At 39.4% G+C, this 22020-nt stretch overlaps 1 protein-coding gene across 1 annotated transcript in view; it reads left to right on the top strand.

The window, feature by feature from the left end:
• The window catches only part of UTRN (utrophin), a 296332-nt gene that overhangs the window by 25159 nt on the left and 249153 nt on the right, over nucleotides 1-22020 (top strand). Inside the window, exons 3-9 of the mRNA XM_065731580.1 lie at nucleotides 10283-10375; nucleotides 11730-11807; nucleotides 14619-14711; nucleotides 15607-15779; nucleotides 19087-19202; nucleotides 20260-20423; nucleotides 21001-21204. Coding sequence (XP_065587652.1) covers nucleotides 10283-10375; nucleotides 11730-11807; nucleotides 14619-14711; nucleotides 15607-15779; nucleotides 19087-19202; nucleotides 20260-20423; nucleotides 21001-21204 — 921 coding nt within the window. The remainder of the gene's footprint in view (nucleotides 1-10282; nucleotides 10376-11729; nucleotides 11808-14618; nucleotides 14712-15606; nucleotides 15780-19086; nucleotides 19203-20259; nucleotides 20424-21000; nucleotides 21205-22020) is intronic.

Here is a 22020-nt window from a genome sequence, read left to right on the forward strand (position 1 = left end):
TTCCAGCACCTCACTACTCTCGATAAAAAAAATCTCCCCCCTGCCATCTCATCTGAATCTCCACTCCTTCAGTTTAAAACCACTCCCACTTGCCCTATCACTGTCTGCTCTTGTAGAAAGTTGATTTCCCTCATGTTCATATACTGGAAATATAAATACTAGAAGGCCACAGTGTGGTCTCCCCTCAACCTTGTCTTTAACATGCTTCCAGGAGAGATGGTCCAGCCCTTGGATCATCTTTGTGCCTCTACTCTGGACCCTTCCAAAAGCTCCACATATTTCCTGTGTTGGGGGCTCCAGACTTGGACACAAGTCCATGATCTCATCTAACAATTCCTTAAAACAACCTGTGCTTTGCTCTCCTGAAGTTCAGGGTCCTTACTCCACTCTTTGCCAGGCCCATGCTGCTTGAGGTCACAAACTCAAGCAGGGCATGGTCACTGCAATCCAGGCTGCCTTTGATCTTAATATCATTAGCAATCAAAAGTGATTTTTTTCTCCCATGAAATGAAACTCTTTCCTCCAACCAGCCCTACTAACCGATGCAGATTGCAGCTTGCCTGACACATGGGTACAGCCGGAGCCTCAAAGGCCGGGTAATCCACAGCTCCTCAGTCAATGCCCCTAGGCTATAAAACACTCAAAAAAGTGAGGAATCTCACTTTAATACCTCGACCATGAAGTCATTGCTTGTTCCTACTCACTTCTTTCAGTACCATTCTCAGAAGTAGATTAAAAGGTTGCTCTTTTTAGTGTCACTGGAGACCTTCTGGCTAAAGGTAGAGTTGGAATCTATTTCCACAGAATAGATTTCTGCTCTGTCATCTGTAACACCAGTCTTTTCCTTTTTGCAATATTCACCTACGTTTAATAAATGCTTTAATAAGGCAGGACCTCTGGATCTTCCTCTTCACAGCAGTAATTTGCTCCTTGAGCCGATCTGGTCTGTGTGCAGAATAAGTCCAGGAGAAGGTAGAGAAATCGTTTAATAATGCACATGCATACAGTATTTGCTGCACATAAGTAGTGCGAGTGAACAGAGACTGTTGTGGAAAACTCTATAAGTGTACTAGATTTCATAGGCACATTGAGTCAGCAATAAGTACTTTACACCCTGCAAGCACAGGCATTCTGCCCTGTTTCTTTACAGCTCCTATTTACATTACCCTGTTCTTTTCTCCTTACTACCACAGCCTCCTGTGTTTGAAGGCCTGACTGCCCAGCAAATTCTGGCAAATCTGGAACTTTTAATCACACTGCCTATTCTGTTCTCACTTCTTTGTCACTTAGTTATATATCCAGTGAGACCCAGTTTTTCTTGACAAAGGTGCAGACGTGATCTGTCTTTCCTTCCTTTTTCCATCTTCCACTTGACATCTCCTCATCTTCTCATCCCTTACAGGATTTGATTCTTGCATTGTTGATAATGTTTTTGCATCTTTTGCCCTGTTTTGCCCTTTTTATCTCCTGGCAAAGAGTCAGTCTCTGATGGCTTTCGTGTTCCTATTTTCCAAGGTATTATTTCCCAAGTTTGCTTTCAGACTGTTTTTTTTTTTTTTGTTCCTCTCCTGCTGTTCCTGAACTTGGCAGGTAGGAGCCACAGTCAGTGCAAGAAACATGATGCCCTATATCTTAATTTAGATCCATGGAGTCGGATCTGTCTCAGCTTGTCGGAACTTTGCAATGTCACTCTAGAGGAAGTTCACTCATCCTGTATGGGCAAATTGAGACCTTTTCCCAAGGAATCTTATCTTCCATTTCATCTGGGAAATTCTTTCTCAGGGATGGCAAAAACACTATTGTTAAGAAAGTTGTGTTCTGCTGGAAGAACACTAAACCCCTGGTGATGTTTATAGTATATATATGTATGTGTAACATACGTATATGAGAAGGGCACTGATTTTTCCTTTTTCTTTCTCAAGTTGTGAGTGCAAATGAACATTCTTGGACCTAGGACTTGCTAACATTCACAGAGACAGATCTCTCAAGCTTACAGCATTGTAAGCTCTCTCCTGCTCTGTGATTTTTCCAGAATTTAGGGTTAAAGAGCAAAGAGGAAGCTAATGAGAGGAGACAGCATCATCCAGTGCAGCTTCAGTGAAGCCTGCAAGGAGGCAAATGTTTGGTATAGGGCTTCTGTGTGTGTATGTCCTGGGCTCTAGTACGTCCCCTCTCCTAGATAAGTACCTAATAAAACAGAGAAGGTGGCAGTGTACAGGTGATCTTGAACTTAAGTGCTTAGTGATAAGATGGATTTTGTGTGTCTTTAAAATTAACACATTCCCTCCTCTACTAGGAATTAATTCTTGTGAATACTGCAACGTCTTACCTAACTTTCTAAGTGGTATGCTGTATAAATATTTTCCAGCATTTTTGCTTTTTAATTTTCTTCTGTTCTCCAAGGATGATTTTGCTACGCAATAAGCATCTGACTCCATACTTATGAAGACATATTGTTGCTCTACTGCTGCCTCTTAGCAAATGTGATAAATCTTTTTAAAGACAGAAGTATGCCTATTCAAGGCAATTAATTTCACGTGACCTGGAAAACCTGAAGTCAAAGATCTTTTGGAAGGGATTTTTTTTGAGCAGTAAAATTCTGGAGTTAAGTATGTGAGAAGATAGATCAAAAAGATTGATTAGGCAATTTAGTCTGTCCTGGTAAATGTGACCTAAGATGGTCTGTAGTTCTCTTTCCAGTTGAGTCTTTGTGGTACCAGCGAGGAAATACTTGCCTGCTTGTAAAATAATCCACATTCTGCCCATTCCTACTGTTTTCTAATGCTCAATTAAACTGTAAGATGTAGCTTCACTCAAAAAGGTTAGCCAAGTTTTATTTAAAAAACAGAAAAGAAGAAAGAGAATTTGTCTACCTGAGAGACAACGTGAGTGGAAAAGAATTGGTGTTTGTATGAGCTGACAAAAAGCCTTGAAACATTTATTTGGTGCACTTTTGTTTCTTATGTGGATTATTACTTGACCTCTTCTCAGAGGGAGGCAGTGGCAATGCAGGAAATTATTTTTCTCTTCTAATAGGCTCTGAAATGTGATAAGGATAGTGAGGCAATAATAAATTCATCTCTTTTGCATTTAGATACAGCATGAGAATGGCTGTTTTTCAGCCTTTCTTGTAACTACTGTTGGCCTCTGCTCTACTAAGAGTGTGGAGTCAGCATCACCCTTGCTGGACTTAAAAGCTTACGATGGTGATATGGACTGTAACTGCTGATTTTAGTTAATGCTCTGGACTTTGAATTAGAGTTTGACTATAATTCATGGTCTCAGTTACTATCTCAGTTGTTGCAGTGTTTGTCTGTTCATCTTCAGGCATGACAGCTGAATCTGGTGTAGGTACTGAAGTGAAGTTGTTCCTTTATCTGGTCAGCAGGACTCTTTTTTTTTTTTTTTAAAGGATCCAAGTTACCATGCTGAAGTTTAAGTACAGGTTCATGTTAGTTCTGTTACGTTAAACATATATTAATGTAAGGTAATATAAATGCATTACTAGTAACTCTGGGACATAGGGAAAATACTCAGTTACTGATGACTTGTTTGTTTTGCTGGCTTCCTGTGTCTGATATTTCCTCTTTTTAATGTGTTGTCAACCAAGTATCTCAGGTGTCCTGTGTAATGAGCTGTCTTTAGGTTTTCAATTCCTTAAGTGATAGGTCTTAATTTTTTTTCTTGTTAGTCTGCAGTAGCTATTTAGTATTTTTTTTAGGTCTTAATTTTTTTTCTTGTTAGTATGCAGTAGCTATTTAAGTAGCTATTTAGTTGCTTTTAATTACTTTAGTGATATTTAATTCTGTCTGTAAGGTGTTTTCCTCCTGCAACTGTAAATTCTTATTTTATATTCAGTACTAGTTCTGTATACTGATTACACTTGGACATATTCAGCAAAGAAGTACCAAGGGGAATGGAGTGTACTCAAATTACATCTGCCAGGTTGCAGCACATCTAATAGTTACATCTGCACTTCCGTAGCTCCTCTGTGTCAGTGGCAGGAAAATGGAAAGAAATATTACTTTTTAATGATAATAAAGTTATATAACCAATGCTTGTGGTCTCAAATTAGAAATTGACAGGATTTAGCAGTTCTTATTTGTTGACATGATTGTTTACTTTCTTCATTGACCTTTTTGCTTTCTGAATTTTCCCACGTTGAATTCCCATGTACTGGTCACATGCTGTAGCAGCACTGGACATTTTTAGTCTGTATTAGTCATAATAAAGTATAGTTCTTACTCCTTGTGTTGTTTGTAACTGAGTTGAAACTGAGTAAGTGGTGTCCATGAATTTCCTGGGAATGTCTGAACGTGACCAGTGGTTCATGTTGTTCATTAAGCACTAAACTTATTCAGGGTTTCTCAACATAAAAAGGGGAAAGGGTCTTTGCAACTCTACTGCTATCTACTAAATACTTATCTGTTAGTTACAAACAAACAAAAGCATCAGTGCAAACAACAACTAAATAAATCTAACATCATGCAAAGTCATTGAAGCTCTGCATGGTTTTTATTCCACAGACTGCAATTCTGATGGCTGATCTTTGTGCTGTCCAGTAGCATTGAATGATTCTTTAGGAAAAGATAAATAAAATCTGTACCAGATTTTTATCTTTATAGCTTCCTTTATTTTTGGGGAGCGCTTTTTGGCAAAGGGAAGGAATCATTTCTGCACAGTCATGTTGACAGGCCTAAATGATCTTTCCTTGCATCTCCCTCACACAGCAATTAATCCCAGATGCATGTAAGGATGTGAGCCCGTCTTAGAGCTTATCGAGGTAGAGAGGCTTGAAGATGGCCAGCAGGCATGTAAGGACTGCTGCTGTCAGGATGAGGTCACTGGTTGCTCCTGCCCAGGTGGGGTGTGGCTCTCTTGCTAGAATGTGCAAAGCTGATGCCTGTGCTGATTTGGTCTTGCTCCTTATGGCCCTTGCCTTTCTCCAATTCAGAGGTCACTAAGAAGAGGCAGCTGCTGCCTGAGACTTAGAATTGTAGAATCATTTAGTTTGGAAAAGACCTTTAAGATCATCAAGTCCAACTGTCAGCATAACAGTACCAAGTGCACCACTAAACCGTGTCAATAAGCTCCATGTCCACATGTTTCTTTAGTATTTCCGAGGATAGGCTTCCCTGAGCAGCTCATTTCAATGTCTAACCACCCTGTCTGTGAATAAATTCTTCCTGATACCCAGTTTTAACTTCCTGACACAACTTGAGGCTATTTCTTCACATCCTATCACTTGACACCTGAGAAAAGAGGCTGATATCCTGCTCAATGTAGCCTCCTCTCAGATAGCTTCTCTCCTCTCCAAGTTTGCGAATCAGCATTAAATCCACTTTCTGATGTAGACAGCAGAAGTTCTTTCTGTGCCCTCCTTGCCTTACGTTATGGCAAGGGCTGGCACCGGCAGTGCTGTCCAAAATCAATGTAAGAAGGGTGGGCTGTTTCTGATCCTTGCTTGTGAATCCTCTGGTGGATAAAACACAAATGTTGCCATGTTGCTGAGGTTATAGCAGACCTTTTTTTTGAGATTACCTGCAGTCATTAGTTCTTTCTCTTTCCTTCCTATTGCTCTGCCTGCCTTTCTTCTCCCTCTCTCCGTCTTTCTCTTATGCCAGTCCCTATTGGAGTGAATCAGCGACTTTCCTGCTGCCAGCTGAAAGCATTTGGGAACCGACTTGGCCTTTTCTTAAGTCTGTTAATTATGTTCTTTTGTCTATCTTACGAAGCCCTTTTCTCTATTGTAGAAACTGTGCCTGCAGCTCTGCTGGCAAAGCGCTTTCAGGCTGTGAGAAGTTTTTGCCAATTTCATTTATTTATTTATTTTTGCTGTCACAGAAAGGGAAAAACTACCTTCTGTTCACTGATACAAGTGTTCAGTGAGGGGGATGTGAATGTTTTACACCCTATACTGGCACAGTTCTTCTGGTACACTCTGTGTCCCTGCCTGTCCTTTATACTATCTTGGTAGTGTAATCGGGGCCCTGTTTTGTCTTTGAGAAAGGACTCTTTATCTGCCTTGTGTTTGTATAGTGCTTAGCTGGCCCTTAAGTACTTACCAAAGCAACCGTGACTAGCAATTTGCCCTTGCTTGAGGGCTTAGTATGGTTTATCACTGTCAGTCTTATAATGCACATACTTGCATTTCTTCATCTATTATGTTTGGTGATGGACTGCTGCTACTCACGGAATGCTGGAGGAGGGTGAACTGTGTTCTGCTTGTGTCATCTTGAAGTAGAAAGCGAATAAAATACTGTCAGTTCTGAAAAGGCAAAATTTAGATTGGCTTAGCATATTGTGGACTCTGCAAGAGGATGCTTTTTTATCTTTCTCAAATATGTATATTTATGTGTGTGTCAGTGCATATCTGCATGTAGACTTTTTTCAGGAGGACAGATTTCTTTCTGGAGATGAGATGTGTGGGTGTGGGAAGAACTGATGGGGGAATCAACCTGCAGAGCCCCAGGGCCTTACCTGCAGGGTGGGAGAGGACTTCTGCCTGTCCCTTCTGCCTGAGCTCTGGTGGCTGCAGCACACCAGCACAGAGCTGTCCTTGAGGCTGCATACTTTGCCACAGTATGACTTGAGGCAGTGCCCAGTGGGCTGTGGTGACTTCATGTTGGTGGGCAGCTCAGCTCCACCACACTGTTCTTTAGTTTCCCCCCTCAAAAGAACAGGGAGAAAACACAATCTAAAAAGAAAGCTTACGTGCTGAGGTAAAAACAGGAAGGTCACTCACCAATTATCATCCTGAGCAAAACAGACACAGTGCAGGGAGATGATTATAGTTTATTGTCAACTACTTACAGACTGGAGTATGGAGAACTAAAGGTGAGTTAAAAACACCTTTCTCCTACCATCCATCCTGTTCTAACCTCCTCCCTGAGCAGTGCAGGGGAATGGGAGTTGTGGTCAGTCCATAACACTTTGTCATCTGCATCTTCAAGGTTATGCTCTTCCCCTGCCCCACTGCAAGCTGCTTCCTATGGACTGCAGCTCCATCCCTGGGTTCTCCATGGGCTGCAGCTCCTTTCAGGCCTCATCTGTGCTGCACCGTGGGCTCCTCCATGGCTGTGCATGGAGATGTGCTCTACATGGTGCCCATGGGTTGTAGGGAGCAGTCTGCTCCCCTGTGGGCCTCTCCTGGGCTACAGGAAGCTGCTGCTCTCTTCCTGAGCACCTCCTGCGCTGATCTTGGGGCCTGCATGACTGTTTCTCTCACATTCTTACTCCTCTCTCCCAGTTGCTGTTCTGCAGCCTTTTTTTAACGTTTCTTAAACGTGCTCTCACAGAGATGGGACCAGTATTGCTCACTGGCCCACCTTTTTGATCTGGCTGGAACTGACCCTTAACCAGCTTGGAGCAGCTTGTAGACTCTGCTTGCAGAAACCTTTGCAGTTTTTTCTCCCCCCACCTTTATCAAAACACTGTTGCAGAGACAAAACACATGGGGCAACTGGGGTGATGGTGTGTCATAGCCAGTGCTCAAAGTGTTCCTGGCCCCATTGGAACCTGGTTTGGATCTTTGACTAGACAGGTCAAACTAGGCAGGTTAGGGGTCTTGTGTTGTGGCCCCTATCTGCTACTGCGCTGCCCCAGCAGCATCCCAGCTGTGTGGTAGGCCCCACAGTCTGAGGTGCAGCTGTACGTCTATGATCGCAGTGCCTGGCCTGCCTTAGGGCAGGCTGGTGCCTGGGCAGAGGAGGACTCTTTCTTCTGTCAGCATTGCCCCAGAGTCATTCCTTGTCTTCCCTTGGGAAATGGATGTATGGAAGCATCTGTGTGATGGTAGCAATGTGGGCTGGCTTTGTACCCTGGTGGACAGGCTGCAGCCACCTGGGGGAATACTGCTACTAGATGCCTGTGTGTCTCTCAGGTGCACCCATGGGAAGCCAGGGAAGCAAATTTCTGGCTTTGATGATGGCTGTTCTTCAGTGGAGGTGGTGATGGGCAATGGGTGGGTACTGCTGCCCCTCCTTGCCAACCTGTGTGCTTTACAGTTTCCTGTGAACTGAATTCCTTCCTGGAGAGCACTTTGATATGCTAAACCCATTAAATAAGAGGCTTTTAATGTTGCTCTGTCTCCATTATGGGAATAGCTGATACTTTAATAAGGAAGGAGTAGTTTGGATTGCAGAAATAATTTAATATTCTTTTGTTTTCTCTCTAAACGGACAGAATTATGTGGTACTTTGAGGGCCAATGAAATGAAAAATTCTCTTGAGAAAGCAAATCTGCATTATTTCTGCTATTGCAGCAGGGTGCGATGCATGGGGCTGGGATGTACCATGACCTGTTGAAATGAAGGGCTGCATGCTTTCAGCATCTTTGGTGCACTGTATTAAATGATGCATCTTTCTGCTTTTTCAGCAGTTTTTTAAGTTTACTTTTTCAAACTTCTAGTTCTATGGCAATGAACTTATTGAGGATATATAGCTATAGCATTCTCAGTTTTGAAGTTTTCAATCTGGGTGTTACATGTATGTACATTTCTTTAATTGTTTAATGGTCTGTTATGTGAGAAGGTGCCTAGTTTATGTGTCTGTGTGCAGAGCCTGGCTTTGACGGCTGTCAGTATGTAGCTGGAATAATTCAAATGCTTTCTGTAATTTTAAGTATACTAGTAGTTGTTCAGAAAGCTTCTTGCCAAGGGGAAGAAATCCATAGGCGCTTGCAGTGGAACATGTCTGAATTCCTCTGCCTTGTATTGTATGTGCTGTGCTTCCATGCTGCCTGCTTGTGATAGGCTGTGCACAGCTACTTTATGGCTAATGGGCATCTGCTATTACAGCTAGTGTTTGAATGGTATTACATCCAGCCAGACCTCTGCTAGCTCCTGTCTCTCCTGAAAAGCAAACCATTTCTCCATGCCCTTACCAACAGACTTAGAGTATCTTCTGTGTGGTGATGCAAACCAAATCTAAATCAGCTGTCTTGTCCTTGTGAATCTTCTCCTCCCATTACATACCGCAAACTACATGAGAGGTTTTTTGTCCTGCAGCTCCAGCATGCCTTAAAGGTTTAGTCAGGTTGCTATGAGAAGCAAAGCATCTGAGAAGTGCATGCACTAGGATGAAAGTTTTGTGCTCTAGAAAGGGTATGGCTGAGCTTAGGCAGTATGTAATGACAAAACATTATCAAATGCTGGGGTTTAGTGAATGCTCCTACTAGCTGTGTATCTTTCTACATCCTTTATCTAAGCGTGTGTGAATGTGTACACACACACTTTCAGGCAAGACTTGTGAAAGTAATTAGAAATAAATTTGTCAGGAAAACTCATTTTGGGTCTGATTTACCATTAGAAAGAGGCCAGTGTCTGTGTGTTTTAACTAAATGGCCTTACTTATATGCTTATCCTTTTTTGCCGTTAGGTCAGCTGGCTGAAACTGAGTGAGTGAGATGTGTTTCTGTACAGGAAACTGAAATGTGGCACTACAGCTACTCAATCTCTGATATTGTGTGCATAGTTCTAGTTCTATCTAGTTTCTACTATCAAACCCAATACAACTTGACATTTAAGGAAAGCTCGAATGACTTTTTGAAGAAAACAGATATTTTGTCAGAAAATGGGATTGAGTTGGTGGTTGTCTTTTTTTTTTTCTTTTTTCAAATTACTAATGGACATCAAGGCAGAAGGAGGAGAGTGAAGGTACAGAAGATTTATGTCAGCTAATTCACATCAGATGGATTTTTAGCACCTTTTTTTCTGAATAGCAATGTTACAAAACAAAGCAATAGAAAAAAACCTATATTAGAGTCTTAGATTTTTTTTTTTTTTAAGAAAGTATTTATTTCAAATTGACTTTTCAAGGGGACAATGATAGCAGCAGCTTAATTGATCTCCTGGCAGCCAGCAAAAGAGTAGTAAAGGGAAAATGCACTTAATGACATGGTCAGCAGCTGTCTTAATCCCCCCTCACTCTGAAAGAATTTGTCCCAATAGATTCTTTCTGAAAAGCCTCAGTTACCTCTTCCTCTACATATAGTTAGACCAAAACATTCTTTCACAAATAATTCCTCATATATGCCACGTTGTATTTTTAGCCATTTTTGCATTTGTCTAGTGTTTGCCAGGACATGCTCATTTTCGGTATTAAGCTGCTGATGGAAAAAAGACAGGGATATCTTCCTGATCACTATCATAGTCCTGTGGTTTTTATCTACTACATTCAGTAACAAATAAGTGCATTAACAGATAAAAAAGAAAAAAAAATGTCCTTTTCAGGAGTGTACTGCTTAAATTATGTTTTTATTACCACGTTTGTTTGTTCTGCAGAGTGGGACGCCCCCAGTCAAGGACATGTTCACAGATCTAAAAGATGGAAGGAAGCTTTTGGACCTTTTAGAAGGTCTGACAGGGAAACCTCTGGTAAGAGAAACGTGTATGAGTTGTATTTCTGTTGAGAACAAAACAAACTGTTCTGTGATTGTTTTTTGCTTGTTTGTTTTAATAAATATTTCTACCATGAAATCTGACTTAATGTCTACAGTTCTAGTGAATTTCCTCACAGCTCTACTGGTAGGATATATAGAGTTAGTTGGAAACCATTTGTGTAACTTGCATTTAAGAGTTAGCATGCTGTTTAGCAAAGCAAATAAAAGCCAGTGATATTGTTCATGCAGTAAATATTTTTAATAGAGGTCTTCAGAGGTCTCTTTGCTGTTGATTCAGAAGAGTGAACTACTTCTAACATTCTCTTGAAGGATCCCTTAAATAAATGAGGAAGAAAGAAAGACAACATTTAGAAGGCAAAACAAAAATGTACATCTCCATTGGAAAAATCTTTTGTGATCTGAGGAGTTTGAAAAGGCTGAAAAATTACACAAGTTTTGTTTAGATTTGAGAACATGCTTTTGAGGCTGAGAACTCTTAGCTGTTAACACTGAGTCAGAGAAATGAGGTGAAACTTGTGCCATTACATGGGACTAACCTCTTGATTTAACTTTTTATAGAGATCTCAAGTTGGTTTATTGCTCTTAACAGGAAATCTTCAGCCATTTAAATTTTTTACCTTTGAAGTTTGCCTTTTATTTTTTTGAACTCAAGCATTTAACTACTAAGTACTTAAAATGACTTAGGGTCTGATTTGAAGTCTGTTGAAGTCAATAGGAATTTCTTGGTTTCTAATTCAGCTGATTACTGTATTCCACGTTCAGCTCCCAACTCTTGCAGTTTGGTGATGTTCTATTGCAGGAATTGAATTGTGGTGATTAAAAACAAATGGAGTGGTAGATACTGTCAAGAGTTGCAGTATTTTTTTTCTTCTGATTTAAAGAGAAGAGAAAGGTCGGGAAGCATAACTTCTTCCCAGAGTGCGAAGATTTAGCACAGCTTTGGTGCCAGAAGACTGAATTGCTGCTTGTTCCCTCTTGGGAGCAAAAAAAATTCCAGCTACTCTGGCAAACATTCAAAACCCTCAGATTTTCCCTCAGAACTCTCATTTTGCTGTGCGTAATTTTGCAGATGCTGGAAATAAGGATTGTAGCTTAAGATGAAGTGAAATATACTTAAAATCCAAGGCTTGTATTGTGCCTTAGATGGAGGAATTTGGTTCTGGCAGGTTTTCATCGTGATGATTATTTTGAAATTATTGTGGGTGAACATTTTTTTTCTATTAAAAAAAAGTCATGAAAAAAGAAAGATACATTTTTCTATTGCACACTCACTTATATTGCTTTGATCAGCTAAATTTGTTCTGATACAGATTGTCAATCTTTTTCAGCCTAAAGAACGAGGTTCCACAAGAGTACATGCCTTAAATAATGTCAATCGAGTACTACAAGTGTTGCATCAAAACAATGTAAGCATGCTTTTCCACAACCCTTTTTTATATACTGTTTAGTTTATTCCTGTGCGAATGTGAGTTCAAAATGCAGATAATAAAGATTGTAGCACTTAAAATGAGAATTCAACAGGATAGGTAAATTGTTCTCAGTTTTCTTCATCCAGTGTTATTTCAATGTCTGGCAACTTTGTGAAATCCTAAAATGCCAATTTAATCCTAGTATAACTAAGCTCTGTTGGTATTACTATGATGTGTTCTGCTCTGTAAAGAAAGCTGACTTGTAACCCTGCAATGCATAACTCATGAGCATGACAGGACAAATAGCTAATTTTCAGTGAAGATTCATGACTTGTGCAAAAGTCTCTGAGGTTATGACAGGTACTCTGTCTCTGTATTTTCATGTCCTGCTCTCAAAATCCATGGAGATCTTTCCAGTGACATGTCAACTCTGTCATATCTTTCCTGAGTGTTCCTGCCTTTCAACTTTGTTAATTGATCAGGAGAAGCAAACAGAAAATTCCAGCCACTCATCTTTAAGAAAAATGGGAATAATAGCTGTTTGCTTTATTTTAATTTTAATTTTTATTCTTGCTGACTGGAAGCTAGTAGTTCTATAGCAAAGTAATTTTATTTTTCCCCAGTTAACAATTCCTGATAAGCATAGTTGTCTATAATTAGAATTTCTATTTGTGTATATCAAGGCACTGAAATAGTTTAATAACAACATTCTGGCAAAGAAATTCATCTAGTGAAAAAGGCACTGATATATTTGTGTAAACTGCTGATTGAAGGGTTACATGAACATGCTATCTAATACTGCAATTTCCATTCCACATTCATAAACTAGTGTCAAATTTCTAGGAAGCAGCCAAGTTTTAGTGGTGGGTTGTTTGTTTTCCTTCTTTGAGGTACTGTAAATATTGATTTTTTTTTTGTAAGGATAAATAATAGATCTTTCCTGCTTGAAATTAATTTAATTTATGAATATAATAAATGATACGGTATTGAGTTACAATAATTAATTAGTTCTTCCATAAGCTAATGTTTCCAGAAGTAAACAGATGGTATTAGTTATCTGAAAGTTACTGAGGTCAGGTATGATTTATACCTACTGCTTAGCTTCATTAGAAGGTGTCTGTGTTTAACGTGAAGGGAAAACCAGGAAGCAGTTGCCTTCTGTGATCTGTGACTTTGTGGCCTGTACGGTTTTTATAACTTTGAAAACAAAGTCAGGAGATTTTTCAAATCTATATTGTGAAGAACAGGCAAGCCTAGAGATGTAGGTGTTTAAATGATGGGATTAAATGATGTTTAAATGATTGGGATTTCATATATCTGATGAGCAGACTGACGCTATGTAATGAATTCCAACTTCTTTTTGATTTATAGACCTTTTTTTTTATTTTAAAGCAAGCAAAAGGAAAAAAAACACCACCTAAATCATTATATATAGCCAATATCTATCTTTTTTCAGTAGTATTAGAAGTCTACTGTTAGCATTGTTTTATTGGTTGACTTCACTCAAGTCTTAGTTGTCCATTAACCATTTAGTGAATTGCTGGCTGTGTGCTGAAAAACATTGGTTTAATAAATAAGTCATTAAAATATAAAATTGGGTGTATGGTTTCTTTCATGTTTGGTGTAGGTTGCAAGGGAAATACAGTGCTTACCATAATAATTATGCTTGTGATTAGTAAAAAAGTGAAGTTTTTTTTGTTACCAATTCTCAGGAATGTTTCTCTTCTGTCCAGTTGAAAAAAAGGTTTTGTCATACAAGTGTTTTATTTTTGTGCCCTTCTCATTTAGTCTTTCTGCTCCTTGTGTTCTTCAGTGCTCCAGATTAAACTGTGTAATGGTGTGCACTGATGGCACTTCTGGTGTGTCCAATTTGCATTTGCCTCAAGAAAGTATATCACCAATATTTATAAAGAGGACTCTGTTAAAATCTGCTGTGAAAACTGGGAGAGGTCAATCAAAAAATCCAAGAACCCTGAAGCATAATTTGTGGTTCTTCTCAGAAGCATAATTTGTGGTTAATCTCAGAAGCAAAGTTTGGGTTTGATTTCACTAAGTAGGATGCCTATGGGGGAAAAAAATTGTGTAGATGGTATCTGAAAAAAAATATTCACAGAAAGCCATTGTATTCTTGCATTCTAGTTATGTCTTACAAAATAAAATGAAACTGACAGCAAGAGGGTGGGCTCAGTTGCTGTCCTCTAATTGGCCATGGTGTTGAATTGCTACCTAGCTCCTTGGTCTGAGTTTTGTTGGAATGAACAGTGCTGTTTCCAGATACAGCTCTTTGGTTAGTGTAAACTGGGAACTGGATAGCACAACTTCGTTCTGGGGCCAGGATGAGAAAGGGAGAGAAAAGCTTCACCACAGAGTTGACATAAGTGTTATTTGCTTCTGGTGCTGGAGAATGAGGCCCCAGTCTCTACACTGTATGGGAACGTGTTTCAGCATCTGCTGTATGGAGGTATTTTTTTCCTCTGCTGAAGTGAACTGTAACTAGCCCTGTTTCCATAGGCTGTGGTGGTGATTAACGCAATGTGCCCTCTTACATTCCTCCAAAAGATGGAGGTTGGTGCTTCTTTGCATTGACTGAATGGAAAGGAGGAGCCTGGATTCAGATTCTAAAGAAGTAGTGTCTGGTAGCGTGCTCTAAGCTCCTCTTCTCCTGATTTGTGGGTACTGAACGCCTTGTTGAACATCTTGTTTCTGCCTTGACTTTTTGTCTCCTTGTGTAAACTTGTCCCAATTGGATGCTGATTCATACAAAGCTTTAACAAATGTCGTTTGATAGAGTTGATCTGACCTTTCCAGGTGGAGCTGGTGAATATTGGAGGAACTGACATTGTTGATGGAAATCACAAGCTGACACTGGGGCTGCTGTGGAGCATTATCTTGCATTGGCAGGTGAGGAGGATGTTATGAGATCTATTCTCTTCCAGGAATCATGTGCATCTAATCTTCTGGGATTTTCACAAACCTTTCTGGAGTTTTGGCAGTATAAAAAAAATAAAGAGAGAAGCTTCTATTCTATTCTAGGCTGTATCTGTAAAGACAGGCCACTGTTTGGTTTCTGACCTCTGTCTGTTGGCTGCCTCCTGCCATGTGTATTCTCATATGTGCTCTGTTGTACTTGCTCAGTTCTGTACCTAGGGCTGTTAATTTCAGGGACTTTTTGTGCTAAAACATTGTTTATATTTCCTCCTCAAGACTTAAGCACTTATGTTTGCAAGTGTTTTTTTGCTATCTTGGTAACTGTGTTGAGCTTGCATCTTTTATGCTGCTCTGGAGGTTTGTTTCTCAGCGTCATAGATTGAATTGCTCCCTGTTTATCCACATACCTGAAAGGATCACTGGATTCACTTGGAGGGACTTCAGCGGATGCTTGTGCATAGCACATCAAACAGCACACTTCCTGTGTTGGCTGAACAGTTATCCTGTTCTTGCCAAAAGCCTCTGCAAAGCTGTATTTTTGGGGTTTGTTTACTCTTGGAACCCCAGTGCAAGGCATTTAGAAATATTATACTTCATGGTGAGTGCTGGCAGCACTGAGGAGTGGGGGAGGGCTGTAATGCAGGAGTAACTTGTCATTTATTACATGGTGCTTTACTGGTACTTGTAATCAGTAGAGAGTAAAGATGGCCTGAAGGCTCCTATTCTTACCTCTCATATAAGGAGCTATGTTTGACTCAGCTTTTCATGAAAAAGAGCCTTTCCTGTTTTGTAAAGTAGCTTGGTTCAAAAGTTTTGTAAGAAGAAGCAGAGAACATGTCTGTAAGGTGTAGGTGCTGCTGTCTTGCAGGTGAAGGATGTCATGAAGAATATCATGTCAGATTTGCAGCAGACCAACAGTGAGAAAATCCTGTTGAGTTGGGTTCGGCAGTCCTCAAGACCTTATAGTCAAGTCAATGTTCTGAACTTTACAACGAGCTGGGCAGATGGACTTGCTTTTAATGCTGTCATCCACAGACACAAGTAAGTGACACAGTTCTTCCCTTACCTATTGAAGTAAGATGGCCTTTTTCCCCTATGTCTTTGTGCTTGTAGTCTTCTGGCCTGTCTCAGTGGTTTATTTTTTGTTGTAGTAACAATAACAATGCATAGATATTGCCAGAGCCTTGCCAAAAACAGAGCCAAAGCAGCAGTGCAACCCTCACAGTTCTCACATGTGCACTCACTATGTGGATTTACCTTCCACAGGGGTATACACAGCATGTGCTGAGTGGCTATATATATGATCTGTATCAATTATGTTGCTTCCTCTTGCATTTTTGTTCGTTTTATCTTTCCTCCCATGCAATGGGAAAAATTCCTCTTGCAGTTTGCTGTGTCATTTCAGTGAGAAAGTACAGAAGCTTCAGGATGAAGAAATGAGAAAGATGGGCTTTGTAACTCTTTTTCGTTTTGAATATATGCTACTTGACAGACTATATTAAACACTTTCAGGAGAGCAACTTTTTTGCATTTATTGTTGAATAGAAGAATGAAAGGAGAATAAAGTAGTTTTTTTCTTTGTACTTTATAAAGAATGGTGTTAAAACATCTTGTGTTCTTTCTGATTTTGGGAGCTTACAGAAATCTTAATTTTACAGCCTGCTACAACACTTGCATACCTGTGTACGTGATCTATCTGCTTCTGGGCAACTTAAATGAACTCACTTCTTCTTTTGCATGGATTGACTGTTCTTTAACATAAATAACTATTTCAACACTGTAGTGCTAATATGATATTATCTCCTGCCCACCAGGTAGCTGTCATAGTAAATACTTCATATGTGCTGGGTGTAAATATTCTGGGTGTAGGTAAAGTGTTCACAAAGTCTGTGTTTACTTTGAGCCTGCTGTTCCCTGCTTTTCACCCTGTGCTGATTGAGCTAAAATAGGCTTGCTGCTTTCAGCCTGAACCTGATCTGATGTACCTGAGTGTCTTCAGGAACTGACTGGTGCATGGATGCAGGCTGTACACAGGGAGCATCTGCCCCACACCGAGGGCTTCTGAAAGTTTACAAGGGCTGTTTTGGAAAGAAAGAGAAGTACTAACAGAAGTCTCTGGAGTTTATAGTGTTGAAGTGTTAACAAGGTGTGATCATACAGGTGGTTTTCTTGTCAGTGTAATTGACCACAGAGGCATAGCTCTGCTAGTGAACATAAAGCTTTGTGTTAGAGCACCAGCTTTAGACACAAGTGAGACTCACTTTCCTCAGAACCAATACTGAGAAGTACAGAGGTATTAAAATCAGCTTTAGGCTATTTGTGGTCCTTATGCCCTGTGACTTTCTGCTTGGGCTTTCTGAGATCTGAAATCTGTGAGCTCTGCACTTTCCAAAGCACCGCTATGTAGCAGAAGCCCCCATGAAACCTTAGCATGACTGTGCTTTCCCCTGGCTTTGGAAAACTTCTCATTGTTACCTGTCTCTCTGCTGTTCTCTCCGAGCTTTGTATTTCCACTTCTGGGAACCTGGAAGGCTCAGAATTCTTAACACCCTAAGTCTTACAGCAAAGCACCATTTTCCCCACACTTCTAAGAAGTCTCTAAATCTAGTGGCCTTTGAAGAAGAGAACCAGTAAAAGACCCTTGCAAGGAACAAAGGGATTGAGGGATGTTGCAGAATTGGTAGGACTACAAAGCTTTTAGCTTACCTGGATCAGCACTGCCTCCCTGCTTAAGGAATATTTTCAATATTGTGTTTTTTATTTAGTTTTGTTCTCAGACACTTAGTATATAGGGGAATTTTTGTGGTTCCTATTAAGAGGTTTAATAGCTCACTTTTCTCTTTATGCCTATGAACAATCACTTGTAGTTCTAACTCTGTTGTAATGTTTAATAACTTTGTAACACAGTACTTCAGTTATATGAGATAATAGGACATAAAACATTTTACTGTGTTAGTCTCTTTTGTTTCCTGGTATTAGCCAAGTTCTTCTTTGACTTGAATTCTGTTCTTTGGTACAGGGTGTTTTTGTTTGTTTTGTTTTGTTTTGTTTTTTTGTTTTCGTTTTTTTTGCTCCTGGGTCAGTATCTGGGGTGCATTTTATTAAAATTTGTGTTACCATGGCAGTAGGAAGGTTACTGCATATCCAATACATGCATTTCAAAGAGTTTTTCAAAGTAAAAGTCTTTTCTAAAACTTTGTGAATCTGTGTGGCTTCTTGCATTGAAGTACGGAATTCCATCAGCATGTATTAGGATCTTTATATACTGGACCCCCTGCCCCAGCTTTTCTTCTGGCTTTTTGCTCCTCAGACCCTGCTGGTTTTATGACTTTCATACTTTTACTAAGCATGATGACTCAACAGATTTTAAAAGAATACTCTCAGATCAATTTATAACTGAAATATGAATTCAGAGAACTGAAGGCAAGCCCATCTCATCCTCTCTAGTTTCTGTAGAATGCAGGATCAATAGCAGTATTTTGATGAGAAGCCACTGTACAAAGGAATGTCAAGTATTTTAATGGTTCACAGCTTTATTGATGTGCTGCTGCAGCACTAGGCTGTTCATGCCCTGTGGGTATAGATAGCAGTGAGATGGGACTCTTTGCTGATCGTTTTTCTCTACTCCATACTCTCTTTATCCCTTAGATCTGCTGGTATGTTTTTGGGTATGCAACTGAGCCGGAGATTTGGCTTGGTTCATGCTAATGCAAGGTGAAGGGTGTTGGGAGGCTGGCGCTGTGAATTTATCTGCTCTTTGGTCTAATGCATAACGTGGTTCTCATGAGTAGTTTGGATTTTTTTTAAAGCAGGGAAAAAGGCCATGTGGAATGGCAGGTTAGCAAGTGTGGGGACTCCTGCTCCTCATCTCGGTGGTCACTGAGCTACATTACAAGTTTCAGTGAGGCTCTAGAAACAGAGTAGAGTGACTCTTGATTACGTGGCAGAGCCTGACACGAAAACCAGGTAGTGGGTATAACATTGTAAAGAGAAAAAAATGAAGAAAGTTGGTTCCAGAACAAATTATAAACACAGAATTTCCTTATTTTCTTGTAATTAGCATTTAATCTCTAGTTACACTTAATTAGTATATATACGAATGAGAGGTGGATACTGCTGTGAACGTGTGGTCACTGACTTTATTTGTGGTGGCCAGTTTGTCACCAATAATATTTTTGTATTTGTGTGCATATACACTAGAATTTGTATTCTGTATGTTTGTTCACATTTATATTACTTATGTAGCTACCTCTGCATCCATAACTTAAAATTCTGAATGGTATGGATTTTTAAATTTAAATGCATTTTACCGTTCTTTTTTTTTTTCTGTTTTGTCTTTTACTTTCAGACCTGAATTCTTCAGCTGGGACAAAGTTATAACTATGTCTCCAATTGAGAGATTGGAGCACGCTTTCAACATAGCCAAAAACCACCTGGGAATCGAGAAACTGCTGGATCCTGAAGGTGCAAGATAGTTATTCAGCTTGAATTGAAGCTCTTTGAGCTCTTCGGAAAGAAAATGCTTATATAGTCATTTATTATTACTATACATTTCAGCAATTTTGTGCAGTGATATTTTCTTTCAATCCCTCAAATCTGAGGTTAAAAGTATGTAAATTGTAGGGTAAGAGCGTGCTTCTGCATGTGTGTTTCAGCTTCTTGAATGTTAGGGTTCAGATTGGCTTCAGAGATAGCATACAGGAAGATAAACAAAAGCCAGGTAACAATTTTTATTTTATGGAGGGCTTCTATTGCAGATGTGCTTTGCTGATGAAGTAGAGCATTTTGTAGAATGGAATAGCTCAAGAGCTTGTAATCTTTTATTGTTTGTTATGTACACTGCATATAACAGTAGCTGTCAATGCTGTGAGTACTTACTGTGAATGCTTCTCAGGAAACTTGTATGGCCCTTTCTTAAAACCCTGAGCTGTCACTCTGCTTTGAAGTGAGTCTCCGAAGATCCATTCTGTATGACAAACTCTCACCACCACCACATCTATCTTATCTAATCAACTTTTCTACTCATTCAGCTTTGAAAATAAACTCATAACCCCAGGTGTATGTGAACCAGAGTCTGTAAAACTTTTCCATATGAAAAACAAACAGATGAACTGACCTATGCTGAGAGTGAGGATAGAACTCGAGTGGAAGTGTGTTTTTGCAGGGTTTTGTTCCTGATTTGCTTTTCTGCTTGGGACATACTCAAGAATGTTTCCAAAGCTGTTTTTATTCCTCAGTAACTTCAGCTTTGGGCCCTTTAAAGAGGTCATGCCTTTTAATATAAATCCACTGCAAATGTAGAAAATTATTTTTATTTCATTTTTTCCTTAGTACTTTGTGTTTCCAACATCCATGGAAACCTGGACTTTTAACCAAAAGCATATTAAAGGATAATTAACAGGGGAAGCTGCACTTTGCTCTGTGCGTGAAATATTACTGTCTTAACTGTATTCTATGTAATGATGTAGAAAAGCAGTTTCCTTATTAGTCTCCCATCCCTTTCTTTTTTTTTTTAATACAGATGTTGCTGTACCACTTCCAGACAAAAAGTCCATTATCATGTATTTAACATCTTTGTTTGAGGTCCTTCCTAAGCAAGTCACCATGGAAGACATTCGGGAAGTGGAGACCCTTCCAAGGAGATTCAAGCAGGAATGTGAAGATGGAGAATTCAACTTGAAGCAGGTGTGTTTGTTATCTGTTTGTTATCGAAGCCTGGATGCATCTCTTTGTCAGGCTTGTCAGTTCCCTGGAACATTCTTTCTATCTTATTCAACATAATTGGGAAATAAAAAAAAATCATACCATATTATTGATTGGCTTTGTTGACTTCATTTTCCTTTTTCTTTTCTATTTCCTGTACATGTTCCTTTCCACTGAGGCAGAAAGTTACATCTACGTTATGTGTCTTTTGTCTGTTTATTTTCCTTATTTATCTTGTGAAGTTGGAGGGAGTAGCCTGAAGTCTGTAATAGAGTTAGCAGCAGGGCTACTAGTGGTGGTGGGATATGGTGGGTATTTATTTCTGTGAGAGGTCCACTGCCCTGTTAAATAAGTAAAATTAAAGATTTCTATCCAGATTCTTTATATTGAAATGGAAATTCATTAGTGGTAACTGTTGGCCCTTCTAATTAGAAATATTCCTAACAATTAGTTTTACAATTTTGTAAAGGGTTGAAAGGAATCTTAGTTGTTCTTAGTATGATTTGAGAAAGTATCTTTTCAGTTTTTTGAAGATGTCACTTTTCTTTTGTCTGCCTAGGCTGTAGCACTTGATGAAGAGCAGAGCAGTTCTAGAGCAGAGACTCCCAGCACAGTGACAGAGGTGGACATGGACTTGGATAGCTACCAGGTTGCTCTGGAAGAAGTCCTCACATGGTTGTTGTCAGCTGAAGATGCATTTCGGGAACAGGAGGAAATATCTGGTGATGTTGAAGAAGTCAAAGAGCAATTTTCCACCCATGAAGTAAGCAGTAAGCTTTTCTTAAGTTATTTCATAGTTGTTTTTTTGTTTGTTTGTTTGTTTTTTGTGTCTGTGTGAATGTGTAGGGGCTGCAGAGCTTCAGTTTTCTAGTCATCAAAAAACTGTGTCTGTTTCTTTTGTCTTGGTGAGTTAAAAACACCTGTAACTGTTTGCTTTTTTCTTTTTTAATTTACAAATAATTGTTCATCTGACAGTAAAATAGCTCTTCTTAGAAGAAACTTGCAGTATAACAGGTTTGGAAACTTTTTTTTTTAATTGGTTTTCTGTTTCTGGTTCAGTGTTGTTATTGAATTTTTGGGTTGGAGAAGGCCATCTAATTCCAACACGTCTGCCACTGACAGGGACGCCTTCTACTAGACCAGGTTACCTGGAGCCTCATATAATGTGATCTTTAACACTTCCAGGGATGGGGCATTCACAGCTTCTATGGGCAGCATGTTCTAGTTCCTTATTTGCAGTATCCATGTTACAAAAACAGTCTAACCCAGCCTGATGCTCATTTCTCTGCCAACTTCTGAAAAGCTTGGTCAGCCCAGTGTTGTCTGCTGTGAAACTGATAATCATTTCAGTTTTAATTCAGTGGTCTCTCTGTCTTGATTAGTATAGTTTTCTAGAATTGTGTTTTCTTCTGAATTCTTGATTTTTTTATTTTGTAAATTACTTTGTTTTGGTTCTGTTCAAAGTCAGAACAAATGTTCCAATGTTGCTAAAAGATTGAAGTGTCATGTTAGATGTTTTCTAAAGTATCAGTGTACTGTATACAACTTAGTCTAAAAAACTATTATATATCAATATGAA

This window comes from Cyrtonyx montezumae, unplaced genomic scaffold (genome assembly GCF_038088225.1).
Source record: "Cyrtonyx montezumae isolate F1298 unplaced genomic scaffold, pur_monq_1.0 scaffold_0, whole genome shotgun sequence".
NCBI lineage: Eukaryota > Metazoa > Chordata > Aves > Galliformes > Odontophoridae > Cyrtonyx > Cyrtonyx montezumae.